A 27,793-nucleotide genomic window follows, 5' to 3' on the forward strand; every position below is an offset into this window, starting at 1 on the left:
TCCTTTTCCAGGATTACTCAGCCACTTAATTTCAATCCCCCCATCCCGACCCCATCCCCCTTGTATATGATTTTTAACAAAAGAGACTTTAAAAACAGAAGTGTGTCTATGTAGCTGTTGACTCTGAACAGTTAACAGTTACATAAATGAATCCAGAACATGTTATTGATCTACAAATAAGTATTTAAATTAAAAAAAAAAAAACAAGGAAAATACTTACTATGCACCAGATGACAAAGGAAATTTCAAACTTGTGAGGGAAACTAAAAATGGACAGGCCAAGAAATGCAAACACACATGTTTCTGAAACAAACCAAAGAATGGATTATTCAGCCCCAACTATTTTCTTCCAATACAGTGCAAAACTATTAAGCAAACATGCAGAAGTCATGAGCCAATAAGGCACTTTTTTTCATTTTCTGGAAAATACTGCAACCAATATTTTGGTCAAACTGTGCTTGGATTCTTTCTTTTCTGTCACACTAGCTACATGGGCTGTTCTCCAGGATTTCCCAAAGTAATGAGTCAACTGTCAAATACGAACTTAAATAAACACCATCCCACCCGGGGAAGATGATAAACCGAATCTGCCCGTGTGCTCAGCACTGTTCTTAGCAAGGGTCCTGATAGCAGCCAAGTGGCAAGAGTTCAGAGCAAATGGCTGCAGGCGCCAGATGACAAGCATGAAAGGGCTTTCGGTTAACTTCCCCGCCAGTGTCACAGTCAAGTGACAGAATGAACATATTGACTGCTGCTGTAGGTTAGAGAACAGCCCGAGCCCAGCAGGACTTCAGGAAGAGATCCCCTTCCAGCTCTGGGCTTTGCTCCACAGAGCAAAGGAGCCCTGACTTCCTGTGGGCCAGCAGTCACTTGTGTATCTTAAGAAAAAGCACTTTATAAATTTCTGGGCACCCTGTTTAAACTCTGATGACCTCCAGAACTGTCCATTAACCAGGGAGACACGGACTATATTTTAAAATAGCTGAACATCATAAAGCATTAAAACTGTTTAAAACATTGCAGTAATGTTTTTTCTTCAAACGTGAATCTTTTCTTTTTTGGTGCATGCTGAGGATTAAATCCAGGACCTCACACATGACAGGCAATTTGTCTACCACTGAGCTACACCCCAGCCAAATGTATCTCTCTCTCTCTCTCTCTCTTTTTAAAATATACTTTTTAGATATATAGACCTTTATTTTATTCATTTATTTATATGTGGTGCTGAGAATCTAACCCAGTGCCTCACACATGCTAGGCAAGTGCTCTACCATTGAGCCACAGCCTCAGCCCCATATATCTTTTAAATTTTTTTTTTTTTTTTTTTTAATTTGAGGAAGGGTTTCACTAAGTTGCTGGGGCTGGTTTCAAACTTGCAATCCTCCTGCCTCAGCCTCCTGAAATGTGTATCTTTTAAAAGTGAGTCCACAAGCTGAACGACATACTCACCCTTATCCTACTTGAAGGTTTTTCTTATCTATTAAACATTTTTGTGATCTTTCCAAATTGGCACATTTAGAATATTCATATCTACCTTTTCCCTGGCAGTCTAAATTCTAGTCCTGGGTGTATCACGGTTAACCCACCCTCTGCAGATGAATACTTAGACAAGTTCCATTTGACATTACAAGCTACAACACCACACCCCTGCACACAGGTTAGATTCCTGAAGACTGAATTGCCTGGCCCAGAGAGTACGTGCCTTTTACATTCAGACAGATAACTGCAAAAGATTCTCCAGGAGAAGCCCCTCCCACAGCTTGATTTCCACTCACCCTGCCAGAACTGAATATCATCAACTTGCCAATTTGCTTAAAAGTTGCCAATCTGATTGATAAGTGCCAAATAGAATTTGATGGATGTTTTGTTCTAGGTTCCTGTAATTGTGAGGATGAGGTCGGAATCTTTAGCCTTGGCTTTTGGAGAGGAATACTGTGGAATAAACACCCACCGGCCCTGGGACACAGAGGCCTGGCTGCCGGCGCCAATTCCTGGCAGAAGGCCACCAGGCCTCACCTGGGCCTCCTTGCCTCCGCATAGCCAGCCCTCTCCTGGAACACCACAGGGAACTACTGCTTTAGAATGAGACAGGGCCCCTGAAGTGCCAGGGGACACTGGTGATGACAGCTGGGGCACAGTAATTCAGGGCTGGTGTAAAGGGACAGTGTGACTGGCTCCTTCACTCCGGGGATGAGCCAGGGAGGTGGCAAGTGAGAGCTCAAATTGAAACAGCTCTTCACGGTCCAGCCCAGCTCAGCCCAGCACATGACACCCCCAAATGCATCCTTCAGGATGGCCCGTGAATAAAGGGCCCCCTGGACAAACCTGGGAATGCGGGCACAGTGTCCCTTTCTTAGAAACCCAAGATGCCCATCTGCTGAAAAGCCCCGCTCCCAGCCTGCTCAGCTCACCCAGGATCTCCCAAACTCGTCTCCTATACAGCTCTGGGTCTGACCCTCTTCAAAACCATTTCCAAGGAGAAGTTTTTGGACACGTCCCTTCAATACATTGCATATCCCACTTGTCAGGAGCGAGGCTGGCCCTGGCGGTGCACAGCAGGGCGACAGCACAGGCAAGGAGCCCAGCGTCTGGTGGAGGTTCTGCTTCTGCTGCAGGGAAATCTCCACCAACTCCCACCACAGGGCAGGAAGCCCATTAGGGCTGGAGGGCCCAGGCGCCAGCCACCAGGGAGGACTCACCGCACAAGAAGGCCACGGTCCGGAGGGTTTGCTGCATGAGGATCTGGGTGACGGGGGAGAGGTTATGGTGCGTGTAGTGCGACATCACGATGCCCGAGAACAGGATGGCCATGATGCCTGGAGAGGGACAGAGGGGCACAGACATGAGCGGCAGAATAGCACCTGCCACGGGGCGCCCAAGTCAGGCGACACACTCCTGGAAGCCCCAGAGCCTGGGGCACGAGGGCTTTAGGAAAAAGGAAAAGAAAATAATCCCGAGGCCTCCCAGGGCTGCGGGGAGCCGAGGCCCTGGCTCTTCGGCACTGGCACTGGCTGAGCTCTTCCCTTCCCGCAGCCTGTCTGCTCGTGGGCACCGGGACGACAATACCCACCCGTGAACTGCTAGGGGGCAAGGGAACACGGGCCACGCAAAGTGCCCCACAGTCCCGGCCCCACCACGTGCGCACCGTCACGGCCATCCAGGGGTGGGGGGCAGGTGCAGCTCGGGCGGCAGAGAGCCTGAGGACAAGAAGGGGCAGCTTCGGGGGGCTTTTTAGCTGCTTCCCCTTAATTTTGAATTCCCCATAACCATCGTGTAAGAAGGAAAATGTGTATTTAAGCTGGTGACACGTCTCTTCTTCAAAGCTCTCCACGGCCCACGGCCTGTGCTGCTCAGGCTCTGAGTGCCCAGTCTGTCCCCTGCCCTGCACCCCTCCTAGGCACTTGGCTCTGACTCTTCTCAGCTCACCCCTGCTCAGGCAGCAGGAAAGGGGTCTCCATGTCAAGCAAGGATGCTGACATTAAAAAACTCATCAATTGGGGCTGGGGATGTGGCTCAGGCAGTGGCGCACTCGCCTGTCATGCGTGTGGCCCGGGTTCGATCCTCAGCACCACATACCAACAAAGATGTGTCCTCCGAGAACTAAAAAATAAATGTTAAAATTCTCTCTCTCTCCCACTCTCTAAAAAAAAAAAAAAAAAAAAAAAAAAAACCTCATCAAACAAGATGCCAAAACGCACGAACTGCAAGTCATATTTTATAACAAAAGTTTTAACTCAACTTGTGCCCTTCTGGAGAAGCAGAAGTCAGTTAAACTACCTTTCCATTTGTACAGGGTGAAGACGACAGGATTGTGTCGCAGACGTTCCAGCTGCTGAGCTGAGTGTACACACAACGCCCTAAAGAAACCTGGCAAGCCCCGCTCTCTGAACTGCCCAGGTGCTTGCCGGCTGCGTGAGAGGGGCTGGGACGCTTTGTCCCCTCATTCTCTAAAGAAACAGCAAATTCCTTTGCTCTCTCACTTCCCTCCAGGAAGAGCCCAGAAACACTTCCCACGAGGCCTGAGAGCCGGGGAGGAAGCCCAGGGGCAGATCTCAGCATCCCTCTGAATCATGGCTCTACTGGACAAAGAGTGAGCACAACAGAAACTTCAGTTCTTCTCAAGTTCACTTTTCCTCTAAGTCCTGTTCCATACTGGGAGGGAGAGCTGAGCCCTCTGATCCTGCAGAAAATGCAGGCACTGAGGCCATCAAAGGATGGGCTGCGGGTGTGGCTCAGTGGTCGAGCTCAGGCTCCGCAGGTGCAAGGCCCTGGGTCCAACCCCAGCGCAAGAGCAAATCAACCAGACAAAGGCAACACCATGCGGAAAGGGCAGGGAGGGAGCACTGGGTGGCCTGGACCCCACCTCAGCCGGAAGACTGGGTGCCGGGTGCCGCGCTGGCAGCCCCTCGGCCACTCAGTCCCATGCTCACAGACCCTGGCTCCCAGCTTTGAAAGGGCTCTTTCCACCAGCTGACTTCAAGAGGGACCGCCAATCCTCTGGCAAGGTCAGGCCTTTGTGCTTCTTACTTTGATGTAAAAGTCAACCCAAGAGGAGCCCGAGCCACGCTGAAGTCACCACACAAGTCACCTCACACCCGATCGTCATTCCACCCACAGAGAGAAGCTGTCACGGCCATGGCCACAGGAGTGGACGTCAAATACCTATTCTAGAAAGCCAAGGCTGCGGGCAGTCGGACCTGACACAGAGTGTGGAAGTTCTCTCGGGACTGACCACTAGGAGAGCCCATATGGGAGCCTGTGAGACTCGGACCCCCAGGACCATCCTGCCCCAGAGTTCTTCAGGGGGACAGGCTCAGCGAAGAAGGGTTAGCTGGCCTGTTTACTCCACACTCCTTGGGGGCCACACTGAAAACACAAAGAATAAGCTGGGGGGTGGCAAATGCCTCTAATCCCACCAACTCAGAAGGTGGAGGTAAGAGGTTCGCAAGTTTGAGGCCGGCTTCAGCAACTTACCAGGGTCTACGCAATTTAGTGAGACTATCTCAAAATAAAAAGTAAAAAGAACTGAGGATGTGGCTCAGTGGTAAGCACCCCTGGGTTCGATCCCCAGTAACAACACAAAGAATAAGAATCAAGAGTCAGCAACGGGGCTGGGGCTGGGGCTGAGTGGCAGAGCGCTCTCCTAGCATGCATGAGGCACTGGGGTCGATCCTCAGCACCACATAAAAATAAAGATACTGTGTCCCCCTAAAACAAAAAAATTTAAAAAAAATCAGCAGGATGGAGGTGAACAGTGGGAGGTGGTCATAGAAGACACTCGTTTTTGATTGAACCCAGGGTCACTTAAAAACAGAACCACCACATCCCCAGCCCCCCTCCTTTAATGTTTTGAGACAGGATCTCACTGATTATGTAGGGCCTTGCTAAATTGCTGAGGTTGGTTTCAAATTTGCAATCCTTCTGCCTCAGCCTCCTGAGATTACAGGCCTGCACCATCACGCCCAGCAGACACGGCCTCTTTACCAAGGGCTTGCAGCCCGGAGGGTTGGCGGCCTGGAGTGGGCCAATCTTCCTGCTTGTGTTTTTAGATGCCGAGAATCTGCTGCTCATGGGTATTTCCCAGCTTTTAAAGACAGCAACTGATTCAAATCTTTAAAAATTCCCTGTATGAATAAACAAACCCAGGCTGGGAAGTGAGTCCGGACGATGCTGTGCCTGTGTGGTTGACCTACTGATGTTGGAAATGGGCCACCCCCGGGGAAGAGTGCCTCGCCCAGGGCAGTGCCAGGTGGGGCATATGTCAAGTTCTGGGCTACACGAAAGAGCTTGGGCCAGCAGTGGGCTCCAGAGCCCAAGGGACAGCTCAGGTGTCTCCCCATGATCCCTCCCTATGCAAAGGGGTCCTACCACCACCCAGACCACCCCATCCACTGCAGCTGCCACCTGTACAGGCTGGAAAAACACCACAGGGGAACAGGGTGACCTAAGCTCACTCTTGTGAGATAAATGCCATGGCTATTAAAAAAAAATCCTGACACATTTACCTCTTTATTTAAACCTTTATTTAATTTATTTATTTTTATGTGGTGTCGAGGCTCAAACCCAGTGCCTTACACGTGCCAGGCGAGTGCTCTACCGCTGAGCCCCAGCCCCACATTTACCTCTTTAAGAAGGCAAAATCAGCTAGGTGCTGTGGCTCACGAGGCTGAGGCAGGAGAATCACAGGTTCAAGGCCAGCCTCAGCAACTTGGAGGTCCTAAGCAACTTAGTGAGACCCTGTCTCAAAATGAAAAATAAAAAGGGCTGGAGACGTGGCTCAGTGGTGTCTTTGAGTCCAATTCCCAGTACAAAAAGAAGAAGAAGAAGAAGAAGAAGGGCAAAATCATTTAAGAAAGTAGGTAGCCGGCAGGCCGCACATAGTAGCACACACCTGCAATCCCAGCGACTGGGGAGGATGAAGCAGGAGGATGGCAAGTTCAAAGGCAGCCTCAGCTAGTGCCCGAGTTAAATCCCAAGTACCAAAACCAAACTCAGCAGAGACACAATGCGTCTTGGAGTTCCTTCCAGGGCAGTGCAAACGGACCAACACTTAGTAAGTGGCTGCACGGTATTCCACAGTGAGAATCTTCACTCTCACAGAGTGATCTGGAGGCTCCACCCAACCTCTCTCTGAAGACCCAGATGACCACAGCCCAAAGGCAAAGAGCAGGAGAGCAGTGCCCTTCCCGGGGCTGACAGTATGTTCCTGGCCTGTGCGGCTGTCCAGTGGCACTGTAGCAACTCCCAAGGAACCCTTGATCAGAAAACAGTGCCTCTTGGACAGAAGATAAGAAAAACACTCCCTAAATGGATGCATAGAATGTATCTTCCCAACAGGGACTCAGTGCTAATGGCAGGGGGATAATTTAGAGAACCAGAGGTAAAAACAGGTAGGCGGGGCCGAGATTCACAGGTAATGTTCAGTAAGCACCAAAGTTCAGAAAAGACAAGCTGGCAGATGCCCGGAGCAGTTATCCAGGTGAACTGACTCAGGACTGACAACAAAGCCCTGAGGTCACAAAAGGCCTCCAGGGAAAGCAGCCCTTCCCCCCTGCTTCCTCCTCCAGGCAATGGCCTGCAGAGGGAAAAGGCGGGTCACCCACACCATTAAAAACCTCACCGCAAGGTTCTCCCTGTACCAGGTACTTAACAGCCAGGATGGAGCCAGGTGTGGTGGCTGAATTTAAGAAGAGCTCCCAGCTGAGACTCCAGAAGGGCGAGGCCACGGAGAGCAGGTTCTGGGAGGTTGGAGCTGGGGTAGCTGCATGGAAAAAGCTCTGCGATTCTCCATAAGATCCCCTGAAGCCTTTGCCAGGATGAGATTCCCAGAGGCTGAGGATAGGACCACTGAGAGGTCGGCCCAGCAATCCCTGAGGCCTGAGAGCCATCTGCCTCCCCCTCAGCTGGAGCAGTGATGTCCCGGCACATGGGACAAGAGGCCAAGGACTGAGCAGGGCATTGCTTTAGTTAGCACTGCTTCTCTGGAACTGTCCTAACAAAGTTTAAGTTGACCTCAGGCCAGGGGTGATGGTGCATGTGATTCCAGAGACTCAGGAGGCTGAAGCAGAAGGATTCCAAGTTCAAAGCCAGCCCCAGCAACCCTGCCTCAAAATCAAAAGGACTGGGGGTGTAGCCCAGGGTGGGTTCAATCCCTAGCACCACACACACAAAAAAAAGTCCAGAACCATATAAAGAAAGACAGTAAAATCTTTTTTTTTTTTAAATATTTATTTTTTAGTTCTCGGCGGACACAACATCTTTTGTTGGTATGTGGTGCTGAGGATTGAACCTGGGCCACATGCATGCCAGGCGAGCGCGCTACCGTTTGAGCCACATCCCCAGCCCGAAAGACAGTAAAATCTTAAACTTGAGTTCATAATGACCAGCCTCCAATAGAAAATTAATAGCAAGCAAAGAACAGGAAACATGCCCTAAAACACAAACAAATTGATAGGACAGACCGAGAATTGACAAAGATTGAAGGAATCGGTAAAGAAGCACTTTAAAATACCTATTATAAATACGCTCAAGAATACAGAGAAAAAATGAGCATGATAATGAGAAAAATGAAAGATATAAAAACGGGGTGGGGTCGTGGCTCAGTGGCAGAGCGCTTGCATGGCATGTGTGAGGCATTGGGTTAAATTCTTAGAAGAAAGGAAACAAAGAAAGAAAGAAAGAAGAAAGAAAGGTATTGTGTCCATCTACAAAAAAAAAAAAAAATCAGAGAACTTCTGTAGATGAAACAACACAATAGCTAAAATGAGAAATACACTAATAGGATTAACAGATACCCAAATGGCAGAAGAAAAAATCAGTGAACTTGAAGACACACTGGTAGAAACTAACTAAAATAAACCACATATGTATATGTGTGTGTATATAAATAGTATCTCTATATTTAAATATATGTATGACTAAAAAAAAAAAAAGAGCACACTGTGGGCCAGTAGCACACATGCAGTCATAACTGGAGTCCCAACAGGGAGGCAGAAAGAAGAAAAGAAAAACTGAAGAAAAAGGTAAAGAAATCACCAATTCAATGAAGGCTATACACACCTAAACTATCAACCCCAAAATCTCCAGGGGGCTTCCCAGCAGAATCCCCAGAGAACCACACCCAGGCACATCCAAACCCAAAGGCCATGCCTCTTCTGGGAGGGATAAGCTTTTTAAAAATTAAAATAAGAGTCATCAAGGAACTGGACTCTGTCACATCCTGGTGGGAATGTGACATGATACAGCACTTTGAAAAACACTTGGCAGGTTTCTAACAAAGCAAAATATATATTTACCATATGACCCACAACCTTCCTCCTGGTATTTAACCCAAGTTAAATAAAAACACGCACACACGTTCATAGTCCCAAAGGAAGAAAGACCCAAATGTCCTTCAGATGGTGAATGGCCAGCAGACTGTGGTGCCAAGAAGCGTTTAAGTTACTGATCTTCTCGGGAACAGCACAAGTGAAGGAGATGAGTCCTGAGACCAAAGACACCCGAGCTCCTTCACCACCACGTGGAGAAGGCGAAGCTCCAGGGACCAGGAGGTCAGGGAGTGCCAGGCTTGGACAGCCAGAGGGCACCAGGGAACCCTGTGGGGAGATGGACGGTTCCACATGTTGACTGTGGTGGCAATGTGACTGCATGTGGTTGTCAACATTCACAGCATGCATACTTAGAACAGGTACGTTTAGTACAGGTGAGTCAGACCTGGACCAAGATTTAAAATAAAACAAGAAAGGACACAAAAGAAAAGCCTCCCTGTGGCGAGAGCTAGCCAGCCCCACAGCGGGAGCTCCTTCCAGAACAAGGCCTCTGAAGGGCCTGCAGGGTGGGGTCCAGGCAGACCCTCCCTCTCCGCTGTTCAGCTGCCCCTCACACAGGGGAAGGGGAGCCAGGCTCCAGGTGCCAGCACAGCCTCCATCTCTAGGCCAGCGCCCTAAAAACTTCAGTGGACACAGGCTCACCTCCCGCTGGGAGGAAGGCCTGCCCTGCATGCCTGACACGGAGGGGGAGGGCTCCAGCAGCACTACCTGTGAGGGGCCACCCCTCCTGCAGCTAGGAGCAGGGCTTCTAAAACCCCATCCCAGAGCCATCTCCGCTGCTGGGGACCACACACCCTCCTCCCCTGGGTGAGGGAAAGGGCATTTGAGGCTCAGGGCCACCGCTTACCGCCTGTGCATCTCCGAGCTGATGACTTAACTTCCTAGAGCCTACTCCACGGGGCTTGTGGAAAAGTTAAAAAGTGAACCCAAGCTGGGGCGTGGTGGAGCACACCTGTAGTCCCAGCTACCTGGGAAGCTGAGGCAGGATGCTGCCTTCAAAGCCAGTCTGGGGAACCCAGTGAGACCTCGTCTCAAAAGACAAAACAAAATGGAACCCTGAATACAGGTTCACTGTGTCCAATACACCCCACCGTGACAGCACCACACTTTCTTGTGCCTCTGAACAGCCCTTGGTATGTGGTTTCACGATGACCTGTTTTGGAGGGGCCAGGTTAGAGAAGCATCGGTTCTTGAATCAAGTCAACTACTACACATCACTACTCTGCCAATTTCAGCTCTGACCTCAGGCAACATACTTCATTTCTCTCAACTTTGGGTTTCTCATGAGTATAACAGGGATCCTCACAGTACCTCCCTCCCACAACCACCTACCTACAAGGGAGCCTCCTAAGACGGGTGGTTAAATGAAAGAAGGTGGGTAAAGACCCCAAATGGCTAAGCCCTGGAGATGGTCAGGCCTGAATCTCTAGGCACCCGTGAACCCTCTTTAAGCCTTAATCTCTTCTGAGTTGACTCTGCCTCTCATGATGGAGAGCGACCCAAGTGAAAAACTTTTCGACAGAAGGACAATAAGCCATTGCCACTTACCTGAGAGTGAGATTCCTTCTGCAAGCCCATAAGGCAGATAGGCAAAAATGATCATCATGCCAAACTCCAAGGAAGGCGTTTTCCTCAAGTCAATGTGCTTCAGCACATAAACGGCGATCGTCAAGGAAAACGAACCAGGGACTCCTGATAGAGAAGTCACAGAACTGCAGCTTTCCAATGTATGAAGCAGATAAAGGAAATGAAAGACTTGAGCATCCCAAGGTTCCAATGGCAAACTAATCATCATGGATGCTTCCTACTCCACGGGGCTTGTGGAAAATTTATTTGCAGAGACTATTGTCATAAAAATGGGAAATTAATAAAACACTAAAAAGTACAAATTCCTATGATAAATAGGGGAAAATTCAAATCAACTCAAATCAACTACTTAAAAAATGCTGACTTAGGACTGGAGATGTGGTGACAGGACAGTCTGGGCTGCAGACACACAGAGGACAGGCCACAATGCTAGGCCACCTTCCCACCTCCTAGGAGGACTCAGATGGGACCGTCAATGGGTGCCTGTTTCCAGGGACTCAAGGCCCAGTTGAAGGACTGTGTCCCCGTCCCTGCACACTTCTGTACCACAGCCTTGTGTAAGGAGGGGGTGGGTGTCCGCTCACATGCTGCTCACGGGCCTAGATGGAGCTCGGGGACCCATCACTCTCCTCACTACACACATGCTCTCCAGAGAAGAAGCTCAGCGTGCAGGAAACGCTGAACAGGAAGGCTCGATCTCCTGCCCATTCTGTTTATTGGTACAATATGAAAAGCTGTCAGCCGCCTCGAGAGAGCTTTAGGCTTCTGGACAGAGGAGCCGATGGGAAAATTCAACAGAGTGGCAGGAAAACACTCCAGGCAAGAGTCTTCCGGCCATCTGTGAAACAAACTGCTTGTGGAAGAGGGCCAGGTGGCCACGTCCGGGCTGGCGGCTCGGCGCGTGCAGAATGGTCTGGTGCCGGCTCATATTTTAAACATGATGGATTTTCAACGGCAGTTGAGGCGCCTTTGCCTTGACAGGCCTCTTTTCTGCTCTGGCTGGAAAAGCTCACGGTTGTTAAGCAACAAAATCAGTGCAAATAACTTAGACGGAGCTCACTTCCAAAGGCCCTTTCCAATCACATTCAGCTGGGAAGATTCTGTCAATTCCACATTTTTGAAGAAATCCCATTTCCAATATTCTGTATGTGCGAACTGAGAGAGCCAACAAGGAAAGTCATCGGAATGCAGTCATTATCCTGACAGCTGAGAAAGTCCCCGGTCACACCTGAAGACTCCACAGTGCACAGTGTTGTTAAGCTTGGAAAGTGATATACTAAATTTCATATGTTAAATTTTAATTCCTTGAGTCTAGAGTATTTCTCACACCAAAACTAAATATGTCTTCCTTTAAACAAAACCTTGATTAAACTGGCCCCGAAGGAGCAGGAAGAGCCAGCTCCCGATGGGTGCCACTAGAGGACCCCACCCTGCATCACACCAAAAGGATATTAATGCAGAAATCAAGCCAGTGAGGGTGCCGAGTGCCGCAGAGCCAAAGAACATTTTGAGGAAGTAGCCAAGGGCTTGTAAAAATGTTTGCCACCCACTGACATCTGACGTATTCTTTCTTGTTAAACCTTCAGCTGTGCTAGGAAATAAAGGATAATATAATGAAGTCAAAATGTTACATCAGGCGCAGTGGCACATGCCTGCAATCCCTACGATTCAGGAGGCTGAGGTAGGAGGATGATAAATTTGAGGCCAGCCCTGACAACTTAGCAAGACCCTGTCTCAAAAATAAAATAAAAAGGGCTAAAAGGCTGAGGATGTAGCTCAGAGACATAGCGACCTAGATTCAATCCTCAGTACCTCAAAGAATAAAAATCAATAAAAAGTTAAAATATTACAGACAATGTTCTTAGAAATTTAGAACTTAAAACTTATTTCTTGCTTATTTCCTTATTCCTTCATTATTACACTGTTCAGCCAGTCAGATGTGATCTCTGTTCCCCCACTGTGCCTGGTGCTGCATTAGTTTCTGGGGACTGGGCGATAAGAGCAGCGTCCAGCCCCCCAGGAGCTCTCCCTAGTCTGAAGGAGAAACCCGAGATGGAAATGAATGGGGGGGCAGGGAGGGCCGCAGAAACACGGCATGGGCGTGGAACTCCCACTGAGGGGGGAGTCAAGGAAGCTTCTAGAACAAACGTGGGCTGGATTTAGATACAGGATAAAGAAGAGATCAGGAAGGACCCTGCGGGGGTGGGGAGGCAGGGAGCCCAAGCGGTGGATCAGTTCGGCTACAACACAGGAGCAGGATGTGGGGACAGGTGGGGCAGTGGCAGGAGACAGGAGAGCAGCAGGCGGTAGTGTTTCACCCTGAGGATGAGACAGGTTTTCATACCAGACACCTGCAGTGACCCTGAAACTGAGACCACAGCAAAAAGCCAGGCTGGAATGGAGCCGCCCAGAGAAATGTCAGAGGTGCAGGGCGAGGGGAGGACTGAGGAGGCATTAAGGAAGAAGAATTGAGAGACTAAATAAAATGTCGTATGCCATAAAACTCAATTGTGGGTTTTGTCCTCAAAGGGAGGACACCATTCCCAGGAAGCCGTTCTATTCATTACACATCCTCCTCCACCCAGTCCCAGGACTCCCAGGACTCCACACACCTCTCTCCTCCCCGCCTCCTCCCCAGTTTCTATGGACATCTTCCTCTTCCTGCAGACCAGCTGGGGCTGAGTTCCGCCTCCCCAGTTTCTATGGACATCTTCCTCTTCCTGCAGACCAGCTGGGGCTGAGTTCCGCAGCCTGAGCAATGCACTCAAGCAGGCCAGCAGCCAGCTCCAAACTCCTCAGCGGTGTCCCGACACTTCCAGGAGGAAGCCCCGTCTTCCAGGTATGACCTAGCTCCCTCACCTACCTGACCTCATCTCCCAATCAGGTGGGCCACACTGTCACTGGTACCTCCCTGGAGGTCACCTTTTAACTTCCCTGGCCCCAGTTAAATCTCCAATGGACCCTAAGCACCCAGTGTCAGTGCCACTCCCCCAGGACACCTACACTGACCCCATAACACAAGCCAGCCCAGATACTGGCCTTCGTGGTGCCTGACTGCTTTACACCATGTGAAAACTGCAGGAAATCATTTCCCTGAAGACCAAGCCTCTGTCCACCTGGATCACTGCCACCTGTCCCAGGTCTAAAGCACCATCCAGCACATGAAAGACACTCAGTACATTTTTGTTGAATCAGTAAATGAAATCAAGAATCTCTAGCAGCACCATACAGCTTCATCGATCAGCATTTCATTTGAAAGCAGAAAAATCTCTGTCAACAGGGCAGCTTGGTCAAGTCACCCAGGAAACCTTTGTGGAGACTCAGCACAGAATAACATAACAAGGATTCTCAGACACTAATTTTCTTCACACCAGTCTTCCACTTTCCTGAATGTTCCATCTCCCCCACCTGCTGTCTTTTCCAAAAGGTTACTAGCTCATGAATGTGAGGCCAACGAAGGCTCTCCCTAGAAAAGTGCTTTGGAAGGTCAAGGTCATCTGCAGTTCCCCACAGGGACCTGGAGATCACATACTTGACCCCAGGCCTACAGCCCCACCCTTCTCCACTGCTTGCCAGAACACAGGTGTCTCTGGCTCTTTTCTTTTTATACAGAGGAGGTGAAGACCCAAAGACCAACTAGGATTTAGAGCAGACCCAGGGCTGGCCAGCAGGCTCTGAATGCCAGAAAAATGAAAGCAGGAGCTGGGTTCTTCCTGGCTTAGCAATTTTTTCTTCTTTCTTTTTTCAGTACTGGGGGTTGAATCCAGGGCCTCGAGCATGGCTAGGAGAGTGCTCTGCCACTTAGCCACATCCCTACCCTTTGCAGAAACTTTATTTTGAAACAGGGTCTTGCTAAGTTGCTGAAGCTAGCTTCCGACTTCGATCCTCCCGCCTCGGCCTTCCAAGGCAATGGGACTATGAGGTGTGCCAGTGCCCTGCTGGGTTTTAATTTTTGTATATAAGGTGGAGGCTCCCACATCTGACCCTCTTGTTCACTTCTCTAGGGGTAGCTTTCACCCAGCATGCATCAAGGTCATCAAGTCCAACTTGTTTCTGAGCAGCATCTGGCACCCGAGGCAGAGGACTGACAATCAGCTGACATCTGAGGGGCAGGGTCGCCCCAGTGTTACGGATGGCAGAGGGAAGGAAGGCTGGGAACTGGATGCATGCAGTCCAGAGATCCCACTGTGGAAACAGTCACCACAGGCGATCTTGGCCTCAAAGGCACTTCCACTAAGAAAGAACCTTTGTCTATATACAATGACGTCATCAGCTCTTGTTTTTCAAAATATCTCCTAATCTCTGGCCTTTTTGCAGCAGAGACCTGGAAAAGCTCAGAAAAGGTCGTGACAGATCTTTTCTCTTTACATAAATGAGAGATGAGGCAATTCAGTTTAGCTCCTAATGTATAAAAATAACTCATGATGTTAACTCCAAATCAGGCAAAATTCCTTATCACAAATTTTCAATATGTTACCAGGATATGAGATAAAAGTAAAAACCAGAGAGCTAAGCGGCTTTCAGAATAGACCTTAGATAAGAAGAACACACTGTGCCAGGCACGGTGGCATATGCCTGTGATCCCAGAAGCTGAAAGGATGAGGCAGGAGGACCATAAGTTCAAGGCCAGCCTCAGCAACTTAAGACCTTGTCTCAAAATAATAATAATTTTAAAAAGGGCTGGGGATGTGGCTCAGTGGTTTAGTAACTGTGGGTTTAATCCCTGGTAACCCTCCACCAAAACAAACAAACAAACAAAAAAAAACCCTCATTGCCACCAGATTTGTTTCTGTTTTTGAATCTAGGGATGGGACCCAGAACCACACATATGCCAGGCAAGTGCTCTACCACTGAGCTACAACCCCTCCCTTTTTATTTGGAGACAGGGTCTCACTAAGTTGCCCAGGTTGGCCTGGAACTTGTGATCCTCCTGCCTTGACTTCTCAAGTAGCCAGAATTATAGGCAACTTCCAGTACAGGCACCCAGCTGCCATAGATTTTTTGAAAGGTCTTACGGCATGCTATATGATAATTTTCTAATAAAACTATATAAGTTTTTGCAAAATAAATGGAAAAAAAAAGGTATAGGAGCTGGTCCAGAGTCTTACAGCTGAGGGCTTCGACAGGACTTGAACCCAGGTCAGCTTGACTTCAAAACCTGGGTTGGGGCTGGATGTAAGGCTCAGTGGTAGAGCACTGGCTTAGAATGTGTGACACCCCCTAGTTCTGTCCCCAGCAACAAAGGGAAGAAAATGGGCTCTCTCTACCACAGAATACCATATTATTCCAACGTATGAATTCTGACATCTTATGATTCATCTTTAATTTCTCAGATCCTACCAACCAGGGCAGTAATACCAGTGAATGTTTGAAAACAATCTGTAGTTTTCAAAGCAGCTTTACACAACAGCACCTGCAGGTGGGTCGCCTGTGGCTATGAAAACGAGGGCCTTGTGCAACAGCTGGGAAGCAGGAGAGGAGGGCCTCTTGATCACTTTTTTTTTTTTGCTCCCAGGATGGAACCCAAGGCCTCAGGCATGCAAAGCCAGCACTCTGCCACTGAGCCTGCACCCCGGTCCTGTCTGTTGCTTCTGTCTCCAACAATGCTTCCCAAGTGCTGATCCCTCAACTGACCGCTGCGCCACGGCCTGGAGAACACACAAAAAGCCAAGAGGGGCCAGCACAGCGACACACCTATCACCCCAGCCACTCAGGTCGAGACAGGAGGACTGCAAGTTCAAGGCCAGCCTGGGCAACTTGGCAAGATGCCGTCTCAAGATAAAGTTTTTAAAAAGAGCTGGGGCGATGGTTGACTGAGAGAGTGCTTGCCTAGTACATGTGAGACCCTGGGTTCATTCCCCTGAAACCCCTCCTGCCCCCACTACAGAAAAAAAAATAATAATAAAGTTTTGCAACCCACTGCAAACCAACTGAATCAGAGACTGAGGTAGGACCTGAAAATGTCACACTGAATAAGCACCCTCAGTGATGCTAACAAGTTGAGCCCAGAAACCACCACTAACAGTTCAGAAGACTGGATTCTCCTAGTCACTCCTGGTCCTGATATATTCCTGTGGCCCAGAATGGCTTGTCAGTGCACAAAGATGGAGCACCACAGCAGGTGAGCCAACTACCCAGAGAACAAGCCACTGTAAAGTAGGTGGCTGCGTGGAAATGTCTGAAACTTTTTTTTTTTTTTTTAATTCTGAGACAGGGTCTCACTAAGTTGCTTAGGGTCTCACTAAATTGCTGAGGCTGACCTTGAACTTGCAATTCCCCTGTCTCAGCTTGCCAAGCTGCTGGGAAAACAGGCATGTGCCATTGCACCTGGCTGAAACTTTTTTTTTTGTTGCTGGGGATGAACCCAGGCCCTGGAGCATGCTAGGTCAGGTGAGCCATGCCCCAGTCCACTTTTGACAATTAGTTCCTGGGACTGTTGGTTCTATGACACCCACTTACTTGGTCAAGACAATGGAGACGGCATCGTTGAGAATACTTTCTCCAAACACCAGCATGTTGAGCACGGGGTCCACATGCAGAGCATTGAAAATGGCAATAGTGGCCACGGGGTCAACAGCAGATATTAGGGAGCCAAATGCGAAACTGGAAGAAGAGAGAAGGAAATCTTGAACACGATGTGCTTGGTCCGCAGAGCAAAGCGTCGCAGTCAGTGCCTGTTTCACACAATGTGAGGTGCACCAGCCGGAGTACTGACAGGAGCTGGTGTTGGCGCACTGTATCTGCTGACTGGCCTTGCAGTAGAGCAAGTCAGGCCCATTCCAGAAGGAGCTGCTAGAAATGGTCTGGTGTCCCCAGCAGCACTGTGACCTTATTTTGCCCAATGCTGGATGGAAGACTTTTGCCTACATACATCACACACCAACCAGCCCTCCCAGTCAGAGCAGCTGGAGCCCAGTGGTTCACAACCTGCTGGGCCTGAACTCTGCTCCATGCCATTAGGTGGTCTTAGTGCCACCTGTGACCAACGCCAGTCTTCAGATTGCAATATCTAAGAAAGTGCCAAGCTGGGCATGGTGGCACATGCCTGTAATTCTAGAGGCTTGGGAAGCCAAGGCAGGAGGACTTCTAGTTCAAGGCCAGCCTTAGCAACCTAGCAAGGCCCTAAGCAACTCAGTGAGACCGTCTCTAAATAAAATATAAAAAGAGCTAGGATGTGGCTCAGTGGTTCAGTGCACCTGGGTTCAATTCGTAGTACAAAAACCAAGAAAGAAAGAAAAAAGCCAGGGCAACTCCAAGGGGTGGCTTGGGTGGTAGACACCAACACCGTGCTGGCTCCCAACCAGGCCTTGGGACTCAGACAGTGCCCAGGATGACAAAATTGCCTCTACCAAGTCACCAGGTCACCACTTGAATTGTTCCAGCCACTGAGGATTATCACAAAAGCAAGCTGCCTGTGACACACACTGGGCCCCAGCGCTGTCCCAGGCACTCTGCACACTTCCTCAGCAACCCACGCAGAGGGTGTGCAGACAGCCCGGCTGCTGCCTGGTTACAGAGACCCGACGGCAGACAGGGTGAGGGGTTCACCCAGTCAGTCGGCTAACGAGGAGCAGGATCAGACTCAACACAGACTAATTAGCTCCCTCCTGCTCCACCCACCTAGGTGACTATGGCACTAGCCAGAGACTCGGCCAAATTTAGAAAATGGCAATGTGCGACACAGGAAGTAAATGGGATGATGTGAGAACCAGTAGCCTGGCAGAGAGGTGTGTGAGAGCCCATCTGATTGAGGGGTCAGGAAAGGCCTCTCTAAAGAGGAGGAGCCTGTGTACGCAAGCACCTACATGACAAGCAGCAGCGGGCAGGCCAAGGTGAGGGAGGCAGAGGTGACACTGAGTATCCCCAAGGTGAGAGCAAGCCTGGCAGGGGGAAAGCAGAGGAAGGTGCACATGGCAGGGTGGGTGGCCAGGGCAGGAGACCTAGAAGCTTGTGAGGGAGGCTGCCCAGGTCCCCTGGGGTCCTGTGGGCCCCAGGGAGTCGGGATGATTCACTGATGGCCCTTGGCTCCTCCTGGGTGTGTGCACTGGCCTACAGTGCTTCAGTCCCCTCCCTGCTGTGTCACTGGGGGGGGGGTCCTGGCCCTGCAGCAGAGTCGCAAGCCAGACTGTCACCAAGCTTGCAATCCAGGAGAGAAAGGAGCGACACTCAGCTTGGGGCAGAGAGTGCACTCCATGGACTGCCATCACCAAGCAGCCCCAAGAAGACTGCCCACGGGGGTCCCACCTGGCTGCCCTGCTCATTACTCTGCCCTCAGTCACTCTCTCTCTGGTCCTGGGGTTTCCACGGCAGCGCCCTGTGGAGTGTGAATCCACGCAGGAGAGCCTGCAGCGCAACCTGAGGACAGACCCCAGAGAGCAGTCCCTGCTCAGGCTCAGCTCTGACTCCACCCGACCTGTGTGTAGGCTGCCTGTCACCTTTGCTGTCGCCAGAATCCATGAAAGGCACATCCCTGACACCTGTGGAAGGAAGGCAGGCAGGGCACGGAGGGGCGTGAAGAAAGGCGACTCCCAACCACCTGCGAGTGGGAGGCCCAGGCTGCAGCCTGCACAGCAGCCTAGCCTGGCCTTCGCTCTCACCCGGCCCCAGAAACATGGCAGGGAGCATGGGTGCCAGCTGGGGGCTGGGCGGGGCTGCGTGCTACACCCACGTGCTGGCTTGGCTGGCCCTCTTTCCACTCCTGAGCAGAGCACATGGGTGCACAACTCAGCACCCACACCTGTCTTGGTGACAGCCACATCTCCTTCTCCCCACTCCTGTCGCCACTCGGCTCTAGACGTGTCACGGTGCCCAAGCTTGGACAATGAGAATATCACTGGAGGTCTGCGGTGCAGCCCTTTTGGCAGGGATGCTGACAAGAGGTGACGTGAGCCTGGAGCCATTGTCCTGGCACCCAGGGCAAGCTCACCAAGGAGCAGGCCAACCTGGGGGGGGGGGGGGTCTGGGCTAAGGTGCAGTGACAGACAGGCAAGACTCCCACATGGTGGTCCCCATAGGGTGTCATGCTAGATGGCATCACCTTGGGGACACTTCGGTTCTGTAAACTTCTTCCTCAACAAACTTCTTCCTCTTTTTTTTCTTTTACCTAAACCAGTTTGCGCTAGCTTGAGCTGCACAGTCGCTCTGGCATCCTGAGGCAGACAGCGAGGATCCACAGGGGCACTGGTGAGGGGCAGCATCAGGCCCCAGTCTTCAAAGGCCAGGAGCTACAAGTTCAACTTAAAAAAATGGGTCTTCTTTATTTTAATCACCTCAAAAGTTAGCAACATCAACAAAATGCAAAGAAAACTGTGGGAGGCCATCACTGGCAGGTGATCCGAGTCACCTCCCGGGCTGGGCGAGAGGTGCGTAGACACACCCTGGTGTCCAGAGCTTTCCCCACCCTTCTCGGGTTGGAGGGCTTGTCTGTGTGGAGGCGTGCCTGGCCACAGCCCCTGACAACCCAATCGTCTCACCGGACCTTGGACACTTAATCTTCATTGGATGGGATTTTCCCCAGAATTTTTTGTTCCCCAATAAAAGTCCACTCCCTGGCATGTTCTCTCTCTTCATAAACCTCGATATCGTAATAGGCAGCTGGAGGCTGGGGGTACGGGAGGGAAGCCGTCCTGAGCTGGTTTAAAGGTAATTAGAGTCTGTCTCTTTAATTCAAACTCCCTTTGGATTTCCCAGGAAGCCGAACCTTCACCTGAAAAGCTGGTGTTGGCCCGGGCTAAAGAAAACAGCCTGGGGTGGTGGAAAACCCGGGGTTTTATTTAGGGTGCGCTCTCTGTCCAGCAGAAACATCACTGAACCACCACCTGTGCCACGGGGTCATCTTGTGTTTTCTGCCCTGCACAGGCTGCTTCAGGTGACCTGTGGGTCTCACTGTGGCCTATGTGTGCTTTTGGGAAAATGGCATTGCTGTCAACAACATCAACAACAAAAGCCTGGACCACTCCAGTCAGGTGCGGTGGCGCACACCTGCCCGCCCAGCACCTTGGGAAGGTCAAGGAGGTAAAGCCAGCCTCAGCGACTCAGCGAGGCCCTGAACAACTTAGGGAGACCCTGTCCCAAAGTCAAAAATAAAAAGGGCTGGGGATGTGGCCCAGGGTAAAGTCCTCAGGTTCAGCTCCCAGCACCCAAAATAAAGACAAAAACTGGACCATTCCCTGTAAACATCTAGAAACTACAAATCTAGCCAGTTTTTAAAATAATTTTAACCCGTGGTGTGCATTGGAGAGGAGAGCGTTTGCTTTGTGCACATGAGGCCCTGGGTTCAACCCCAGCACCAAAACAAAAACTTCAAACATCTAGTCATTGTGGGCCACATGTCCACTGGCCCACATTATGTGGAGGAGCTGAGAAGCACTGCAGCCCTCAGACGTGTGTCTCCAGTGGCCACCGTCCCACTTCCACCACACCTGACACTGCCCTCTGCCTGGGGCTGGGTGGGTCTGCTCCTACCCTTTGGCTGTAGGCGACTCTCTCCCCTCCCCGACCCCAACACCCCAACCATGGCTTCAATTCAATTTCACAAAAGGGAATCTGGCAGCATCGTCTCTAGCCAGTTGCCCCCAAATCTTGTCAAAGGTCTGAATGAGGACACCTGCCCTCATGTCAGTGGGGTGTGGGGCATTTCTTTTCGCTTGTGCAACCAGGGACCAGATGGGCTTTACTCTGCCTCCTAAGGAACAGGAGTGTGACTCCGGCTACTTCTTCATGTATCAAGACTTTCCCACAACAAGAGCTCCAATACTCATGTCTCAGGAGGGTGCGGGAGGCAGGGGGACAGTGGAGGTGGAAAGGGGATGGGACCCGTCATCAGAGGCACATTTCTCATGAAAAGGGTTCTGAATTTTAGTCCCAAGGTACTAGGTTGCTGCTACAGTCTGGAAGCTCTAGCCGCGCGCGCGTATTAAGGACCTGGGACTGAGTCCTTAAGCCAAACCCAGCAAGCCACAAGGCCAGACCAGGAACCAAGGTGCAGGGGGACACACTCCCAGCTGCACTGAGCATGGAGCTTTGCTAGTCTGACCTCCTGGACCCAGCTGCCAGGGCTCGCTCTTCTTTTTCTTTGAGATGGGGTCTGTGCCCTCACACTCGCATGCCCGGCTCAGCCTCCTGAGTGACCGTACTACAGGCATGTACCACCATACCGGGGCTGCTGCTTGCTAAGTGACTGAGATGATTTCTGGATAGGCTCCTAGGTAGCAGCTCACTGTGTAGTGTTCCTGGGGGGCAGCTGCAGAGTGACAGGGACCCATGACAGGCCTACCTCAACCACCTCTCCTTCCCAATCTATCAAGAAGGCAGCCTTTCATCATGGCTACCGAAAAGACAGCAATTCGTTGAAAATAATTCTTAATAATGATAAAAGGACAGCAGCGCAGCATGTGGGCAGGGGTGGGGTGGGGTGGGGGGATGGGCGGACAGTGAACCGACTGGAGCTGGGCACCCAGAGCAGAGGCTAGATGAATGTTTCCACCAGCAGTGCTCTGACTAGACACCCTCAAAAGGGATCTTCACTATAATTTTGATTCACCTCAGAGACACAAATTAATTCAGAATAGATTCTGAAGCAGAGACCATCAGCAAGTGGGGAGGGAGAGAGGAAAGAGAGAAGTACCACACCCAGGAAAGCAATGGGCAGAAAATTCCCCGGCCTGAGCAGCAGTCACATGGAGCTACAGTGTGAAGGATTTACCTGTCTGTCATGTTGAGTTTAGAGATGACGTCAGCCTGTAAAATAAAACACACAAACACACAGACACAAAAAACCCCTGGAGAACAGCCAAGAAGATTAAAATGTCTATTAGTGCTTTATTACCAACTAATAAGGACATTCATCTTCAGTCCCCAAACCAATTGAAAAATAAAGAAAACTAAGTTTCAGATACAGTGTGTATCAATCAGACCACAGAAGTATGGACACAGGGTACATTTTCCAAGCCCAATTAACTGCATGCAGTTTTCTTCTCTATAGTTTATTCCTCTTTGATTCTAGAAGCTGAGCAATGAAGAAAGTGGCAGGCAGACAGATTTATTCTGGTGCCCTTGAGGCAGCACTAAAGGTGAGGATCAAGTGGAAGGGGCTTTGGCTACCAAGAGAAGAAAACCCCACCACACCAAGCACAACCTGCCAGCAACCCAGTGCCTGAACCTCAACTTAAGTTCTCAGCACCAGGGCAGGCAAACCTGACAATAAAGAAACAGAACTGGGGGAGTGCATGGATGCACACGGTGTCAACCTACAGGAACCTGGTCTCAATTAATGCAAATTAACCAAAGTACAGAACACCCAACAGATGCCACTGTGAAGTGGCTCAGAATGGTGGAAAATCAGAGCACATAATTCTACAGGTGGACTGTTTAGAATTGAACGAACAGATTCAGAATCATATTTGACTTAAAATGTAAATTTTTATTAAAAAACAACATTCAACACCAATTCTACCTATCAGACAACATAATTGATAACTGTTAGCAAATGAAAATCATGATGGTATATACTCTGCTTCATTTTTTGATGTTTCAGTTTAAGACAACATTAGTTTGCAAATCAGATCAATACTTGAGAGATAATAGGAGAGATTCACTCAAGTCCAGCCTCTTGGGGGACCCCTGGAAACGTCCCCACGCTACTGCCACATCTCCCGTGAGTTGGGATCTCCTCTAAAAATTGCAATCCCTGCCCAGGAGGAGCCACCCTGCCTCCCACACAAGCTCCTGAATCTTCAAAGGCTTTCAAAGATGTTTTTCTTACCTGACCCAGAAAATAGATTCCTCCACCTACTACAAAAGCAGAGATCGCTGTACCAAAAACAGCAAACAGAGTGATGGAACCAATATTCTGAAAGAAGTTACCCTGTGTGAAAGAGCAGAGAGCAGAGAACGGTCAGAGGGCTGGCTGCCGGGGAGGGTGGCCCTCTCTGGAGCTCCACTCTCAGGGCACCATCACCTGCCCTGTATGGCAGGCTGGGAACCAGGGTCCTCCATACCCACGTCATGTCCTCCTGGGCCCCCCTCCTTGAATCACCTCTTACCCAGACCCCAGCTTCTTACAGCACTCTCTGAGCACTTCCAGAAGGATCTCTGCCAAAGACAAATCTGATGGTGCTGCCCGCACCCGACTCCCTCTGCTCCAGATGCAAATCCCAACCCTATCGGCCCAACTCCTGGTAAAGCCTACGACCCCATCTGGCACCATGCTGTCCTTTGTTCCCTGGGTTCTGGTCACATGGATGTCCTGCTACCTCTCATCACCCTAAGACCTCAGCGCACCTCCACTCCTCCTGAGCGAAGCCTTCCCTGCGCCTCAGCCAGCTCCCAGCTGGGTGCACAATGGCCCTCTCCTGGTGGTACTGACCTGGCTGCAGTTTTATAGCTATTTATGTAACTATTTGATGTCTGACTTCCTCATAAGGCTATGTGCTCAATGGGGACAATGACATTCGCTTTGCACACACAGTGACTGACACATTGCCTGTCAGATGTCACTTGGTATTGGAGGAACCAACTGTGTTCCATGTCTGATCAAGCAAGTCCAAAATGCATATAATTATAATTTTAATTTAAGGAAAGGTGCACTACTAGGCTGGGGATATAGCTCAGTTGGTAGAGGCTTACTCGCATGCACAAGGCCCTGGGTTCGATCCCTAGCCCCCCCACACACACACACAAGCAGTTCACTCTTATAAAGAATGCCAAGATAACAGGTTTTTTACTGTCCAGTTCTCTTCAATAATTTCGTCTCACTATTGGTATCATCTCAAATATGACAGATAAAATATATTTACATCTATGCTTCCCAACATTCAAGAGAAAATATTTCATCCCAAGTAGCAAAGTGACATCTTTCCAATCTCCACAGGATGCAGGGGTGAGGCTGTGGAATGGAATCCTACGGACCCACCCAGGGACCACTGCCCGGGGCCTGATGCCTCGACTCCTGGTGTGGAGAAGATGTCCTCTTTTTTTTTTTTTTTTTTTTTTAGAGGAGAGAGAATTGTTTTAATATTTATTTTTTAGTTTTTGGTGGACACAACATCTTCATTTTATTTTTATGTGGTGCTGAGGATCGAACCTAGCGCCCCACACTTGCCAGGTGAGTGCACTACCGCTTGAGCCACATCCCCAGCCCCAAAGATGCCCTCTTTTGCTCAGAAACTGTCACACTATGGACACCAGGAGCTGCTAAGTCAAAGTCACTCTAAGAGTGTCCTCAGCTTGATGCTGATAGACCACCGAGCCCCTCTTTTTTTTTTTTTTAAATATTTTTTTTTTTTTAAAGATAGAGTGAGAGAGCAGGGAGAGAGGGAGAGAGGGAGAGGGAGAGAGGGAGAGGGAGAGGGAGAGGGAGAGGGAGAGGGAGAGAGGAGAGAGAGAGAGAGAGAGAGAGAGAGAGAGAGAGAGAGAGAGAGAGAGAGAGAATTTTTTTTAATATTTATTTTTTAGTTCTCAGCAGACACATCTTTGTTGGTATGTGGTGCTGAGGATCGAATCCGGGCCGCACGCGTGCCAGGCGAGCGCGCTACCGCTTGAGCCACATCCCCAGCCCCGGAGCCCCTCTCTTTGAGGAAGCTGCTTGGCAACTCCGTTCTGGCTGCCCACACCGCTCACTGGGTCTGTGTTTGGCAAATGGATCTCGGGTACACAAAGAGTTTTAAAACAGCTCGGTGAGAACACAATGTTGAGTTCTGTTTCTAAACAAAGGACTTTTATCTGTGAGTCTTTGTAAATGGCTGGGGATGGAGCTCAGTTGGTAGAGTGCTCGCCTCATATGCACAGGCCCTGGGTTCAACCTACACACACACACACACACATACACAAAAAAAAAGAGTATTAATCACTCCTGCTCTGTTCACAGGGATCTAATTCTGATATGATTTTATAATTCGTTAATATTAATCTAGATATTAAAAGTATCCTAATTCAAGCTACTCTGCCAGAAGAACTTCCCTATGCTACACAGCAAATTTATCTATTTCTCTGACATAATTAACATTATGTGACATTTACAATTTAAAGAACCAGTAGGGGTTGGTGTGTAACTCAGTGGTGGGGTGCCTGCCTAGAACACATGAGGCATTGGGTTCAGTTCTCAGCACCGCATAAAAATAAACAAATAAAACAAAACAAAGGTATTGTGCCCATCTACCAAAAAACAAAAACAAAAACAAAAAACCAGTAGCTGCTTACTTCACACACTGCTGCTAACAGTCTTCCTGAAATGTGTATTCTAAGTCAAATTTAAATTAGAAAATGCAGCAATATTAAAATAAAACATTCAAAGTCAACTTCCTATCTTCTCAGGGGGAAAGTGGAAGTGGACAAGTCTCTGAATTGATATTTCCTGCTCACATCAGGCTGTCCCATCCCTCCCTCCCTCCCTCCCTCCCTTCCTTCTTTTTTTTCTCCTCTTGGTATCAGGGATTAAACCCAGGAATACCTGGAGTATTAACCATGAATTAACCATGGAGTCACATCCCAGCATTTTTTATTCTTTATTTTGAGAAAGGTCTCACTAAGTTGCCTATGGCCTTGCGAAGTGGCGGAGGCTGGCCTTGATTTGATCCTCCAAACCATCAAGTCAGTGTGAGCACTGGGACCAGCCACAGAAAACAGACATACTATAAAATCAAGTAAATAAAAAACAGGAATGTTTTTCTAAAAAACTATTATTTTCCTAAAATTTTAAACAAGCCTGTCTCCTCTCCCTCAAAAAAACTAGAAAATAAAAATTATACATACTCTAATATTCAAAATGTCATGTTTTAAATTCAAAACGAGACCAATTTCTTCAGCATTTAATATATATATTTTGTTGTAGATGGACAAATACCTTTACTTTGTTTTTATTTACTTTTATGTGGTACCAAGGATGGAACCCAGGGCCCTGCACATGCTAGGCAAGTGTTCTACCACTGAACCATAACCTCAGCCCCTCCTCAGCATTACTTTTTTAAAAGTATTTTTTAATTGTTGATGAACATTCATTTATTTATTTATATGTGGTACTGAGGATTGAACCCAGTGCCAAGATGCTAGGCAAGCATAGCACTGAGCTATAGCCCCAACCCTCTTCAGCATTATTTTGAAATATTTTCATAATCTGCTTGTCCACTTCCACTTTCCCCCTGAGAAGATAGGAAGTTGACTTTTTAAGATTTGTTTACAAAATGAAGTAGTGAAGAGATGTTGAATTTGATTTCTTTTTGCTTGTTTTTTTAAAAAATGATTATCTAATGTTAATAATGTCTGAGGGGCTGGGGATGTGGCTCAAGTGGTAGCGTGCTCGACTGGCATGCGTGAGGCACGGGTTCGATCCTCAGCATCACATACAAACAAAGATGTTGTGTCCGCCAAAAACTAAAAAAATAATAAATAAATATTAAAATTCTCTCTCTCTTTTTTTTTTAAAAAAAAAATAATAATGTCTGAAGACTTGGGAGTATTTTTTACATTACCTTTTAATTTTTTCTTTGGATGAATGCGATTTTAAAAAATTCTGAACTGAATGTCTTAGGATATATTGGGTGGAAAATTCAAGATTTTATATATACCATATGTGATATATGATATATATATATATATATTTTTTTTTTTTTTTTTTTTCACTCGAAACTCTCTTAATAAATCTAACTCTTAAGGGGCTGGGGCTCAGTGGTAGAATGCCTGCCTTCCCATGTGAGGCACTGGGTTCGATCCTCAGCAACACATAAAAAACTAAATAAAGATATTGTGTCCAGGGCTGGGGATGTGGCTCCAGTGGTAGCGCGCTCTCCTGGCATGCGTGCGGCCCGGGTTCGATCCTCAGCACCACATACAAACAAAGATGTTGTGTCTGCCAAAAACTAAAAATAAATATTAAAATTCTCTCTCTCTCCCTCTCTCTCTCTCACTCTCTCTTTAAAAAAAAAAAAAAAAAAGCAGCAGCAGCAGTCTACTTAATGTGGGGGCAATAATTCGCCCACATCCTTTCATGGAATGTACATCTCAAACACACATGGAAGAGGGTTTTGGGTTTGGGGATGGGGGTTCTTTTAATTTCTACCTCCTAACAAGAAACCTGTAGGGGGCAGCACAAGAGCAGAGCTGCATCTCTGCTCCCTCCTCTCCCCCAGGTTGGTCTAGCTAGCCCTGGTGCATCCAGCCTTCAGTTTGTTATCACATTCACAAAATACCTACAGCATTACAAATACCTCAAGCTGAATCAACTTATTTTAAAACTTAAATACCTCTATATTTAAGGGAAACTCAAAGGAAGAAAAACCCAGCCATACACAGATTTTTAAAAAGAAGACAAGAAAGTGTTGCACCAGGCATCAGAGGGCGGACAGCAGCAAGGCCAGGACAAGCAGAGCCCCAGCAGGGGTGGT

The 27,793-nt window shown here is 48.8% G+C and overlaps 1 protein-coding gene across 9 annotated transcripts in view; it reads right to left on the bottom strand.

The window, feature by feature from the left end:
- Slc9a8 (solute carrier family 9 member A8) overlaps positions 1-27,793 on the bottom strand; it is a 76,058-nt gene that overhangs the window by 13,276 nt on the left and 34,989 nt on the right. For 7 of the 9 annotated variants that reach the window (XM_005325220.5, XM_040275886.2, XM_078051947.1 and 4 more), the window contains 7 exons: positions 23,179-23,280; positions 22,120-22,154; positions 16,875-17,018; positions 11,868-12,006; positions 10,377-10,482; positions 2,700-2,816; positions 221-303 (listed from right to left, as the gene is read on the bottom strand). In XM_005325220.5, coding sequence (XP_005325277.1) covers positions 221-303; positions 2,700-2,816; positions 10,377-10,482; positions 11,868-12,006; positions 16,875-17,018; positions 22,120-22,154; positions 23,179-23,280 — 726 coding nt within the window. The remainder of the gene's footprint in view (positions 1-220; positions 304-2,699; positions 2,817-10,376; positions 10,483-11,867; positions 12,007-16,874; positions 17,019-22,119; positions 22,155-23,178; positions 23,281-27,793) is intronic. The other 2 variants (XM_078051950.1, XM_078051946.1) reach the window with 1 other exon arrangement.

The sequence above is a fragment of the Ictidomys tridecemlineatus genome, chromosome 5 (genome assembly GCF_052094955.1).
Source record: "Ictidomys tridecemlineatus isolate mIctTri1 chromosome 5, mIctTri1.hap1, whole genome shotgun sequence".
Lineage (NCBI taxonomy): Eukaryota > Metazoa > Chordata > Mammalia > Rodentia > Sciuridae > Ictidomys > Ictidomys tridecemlineatus.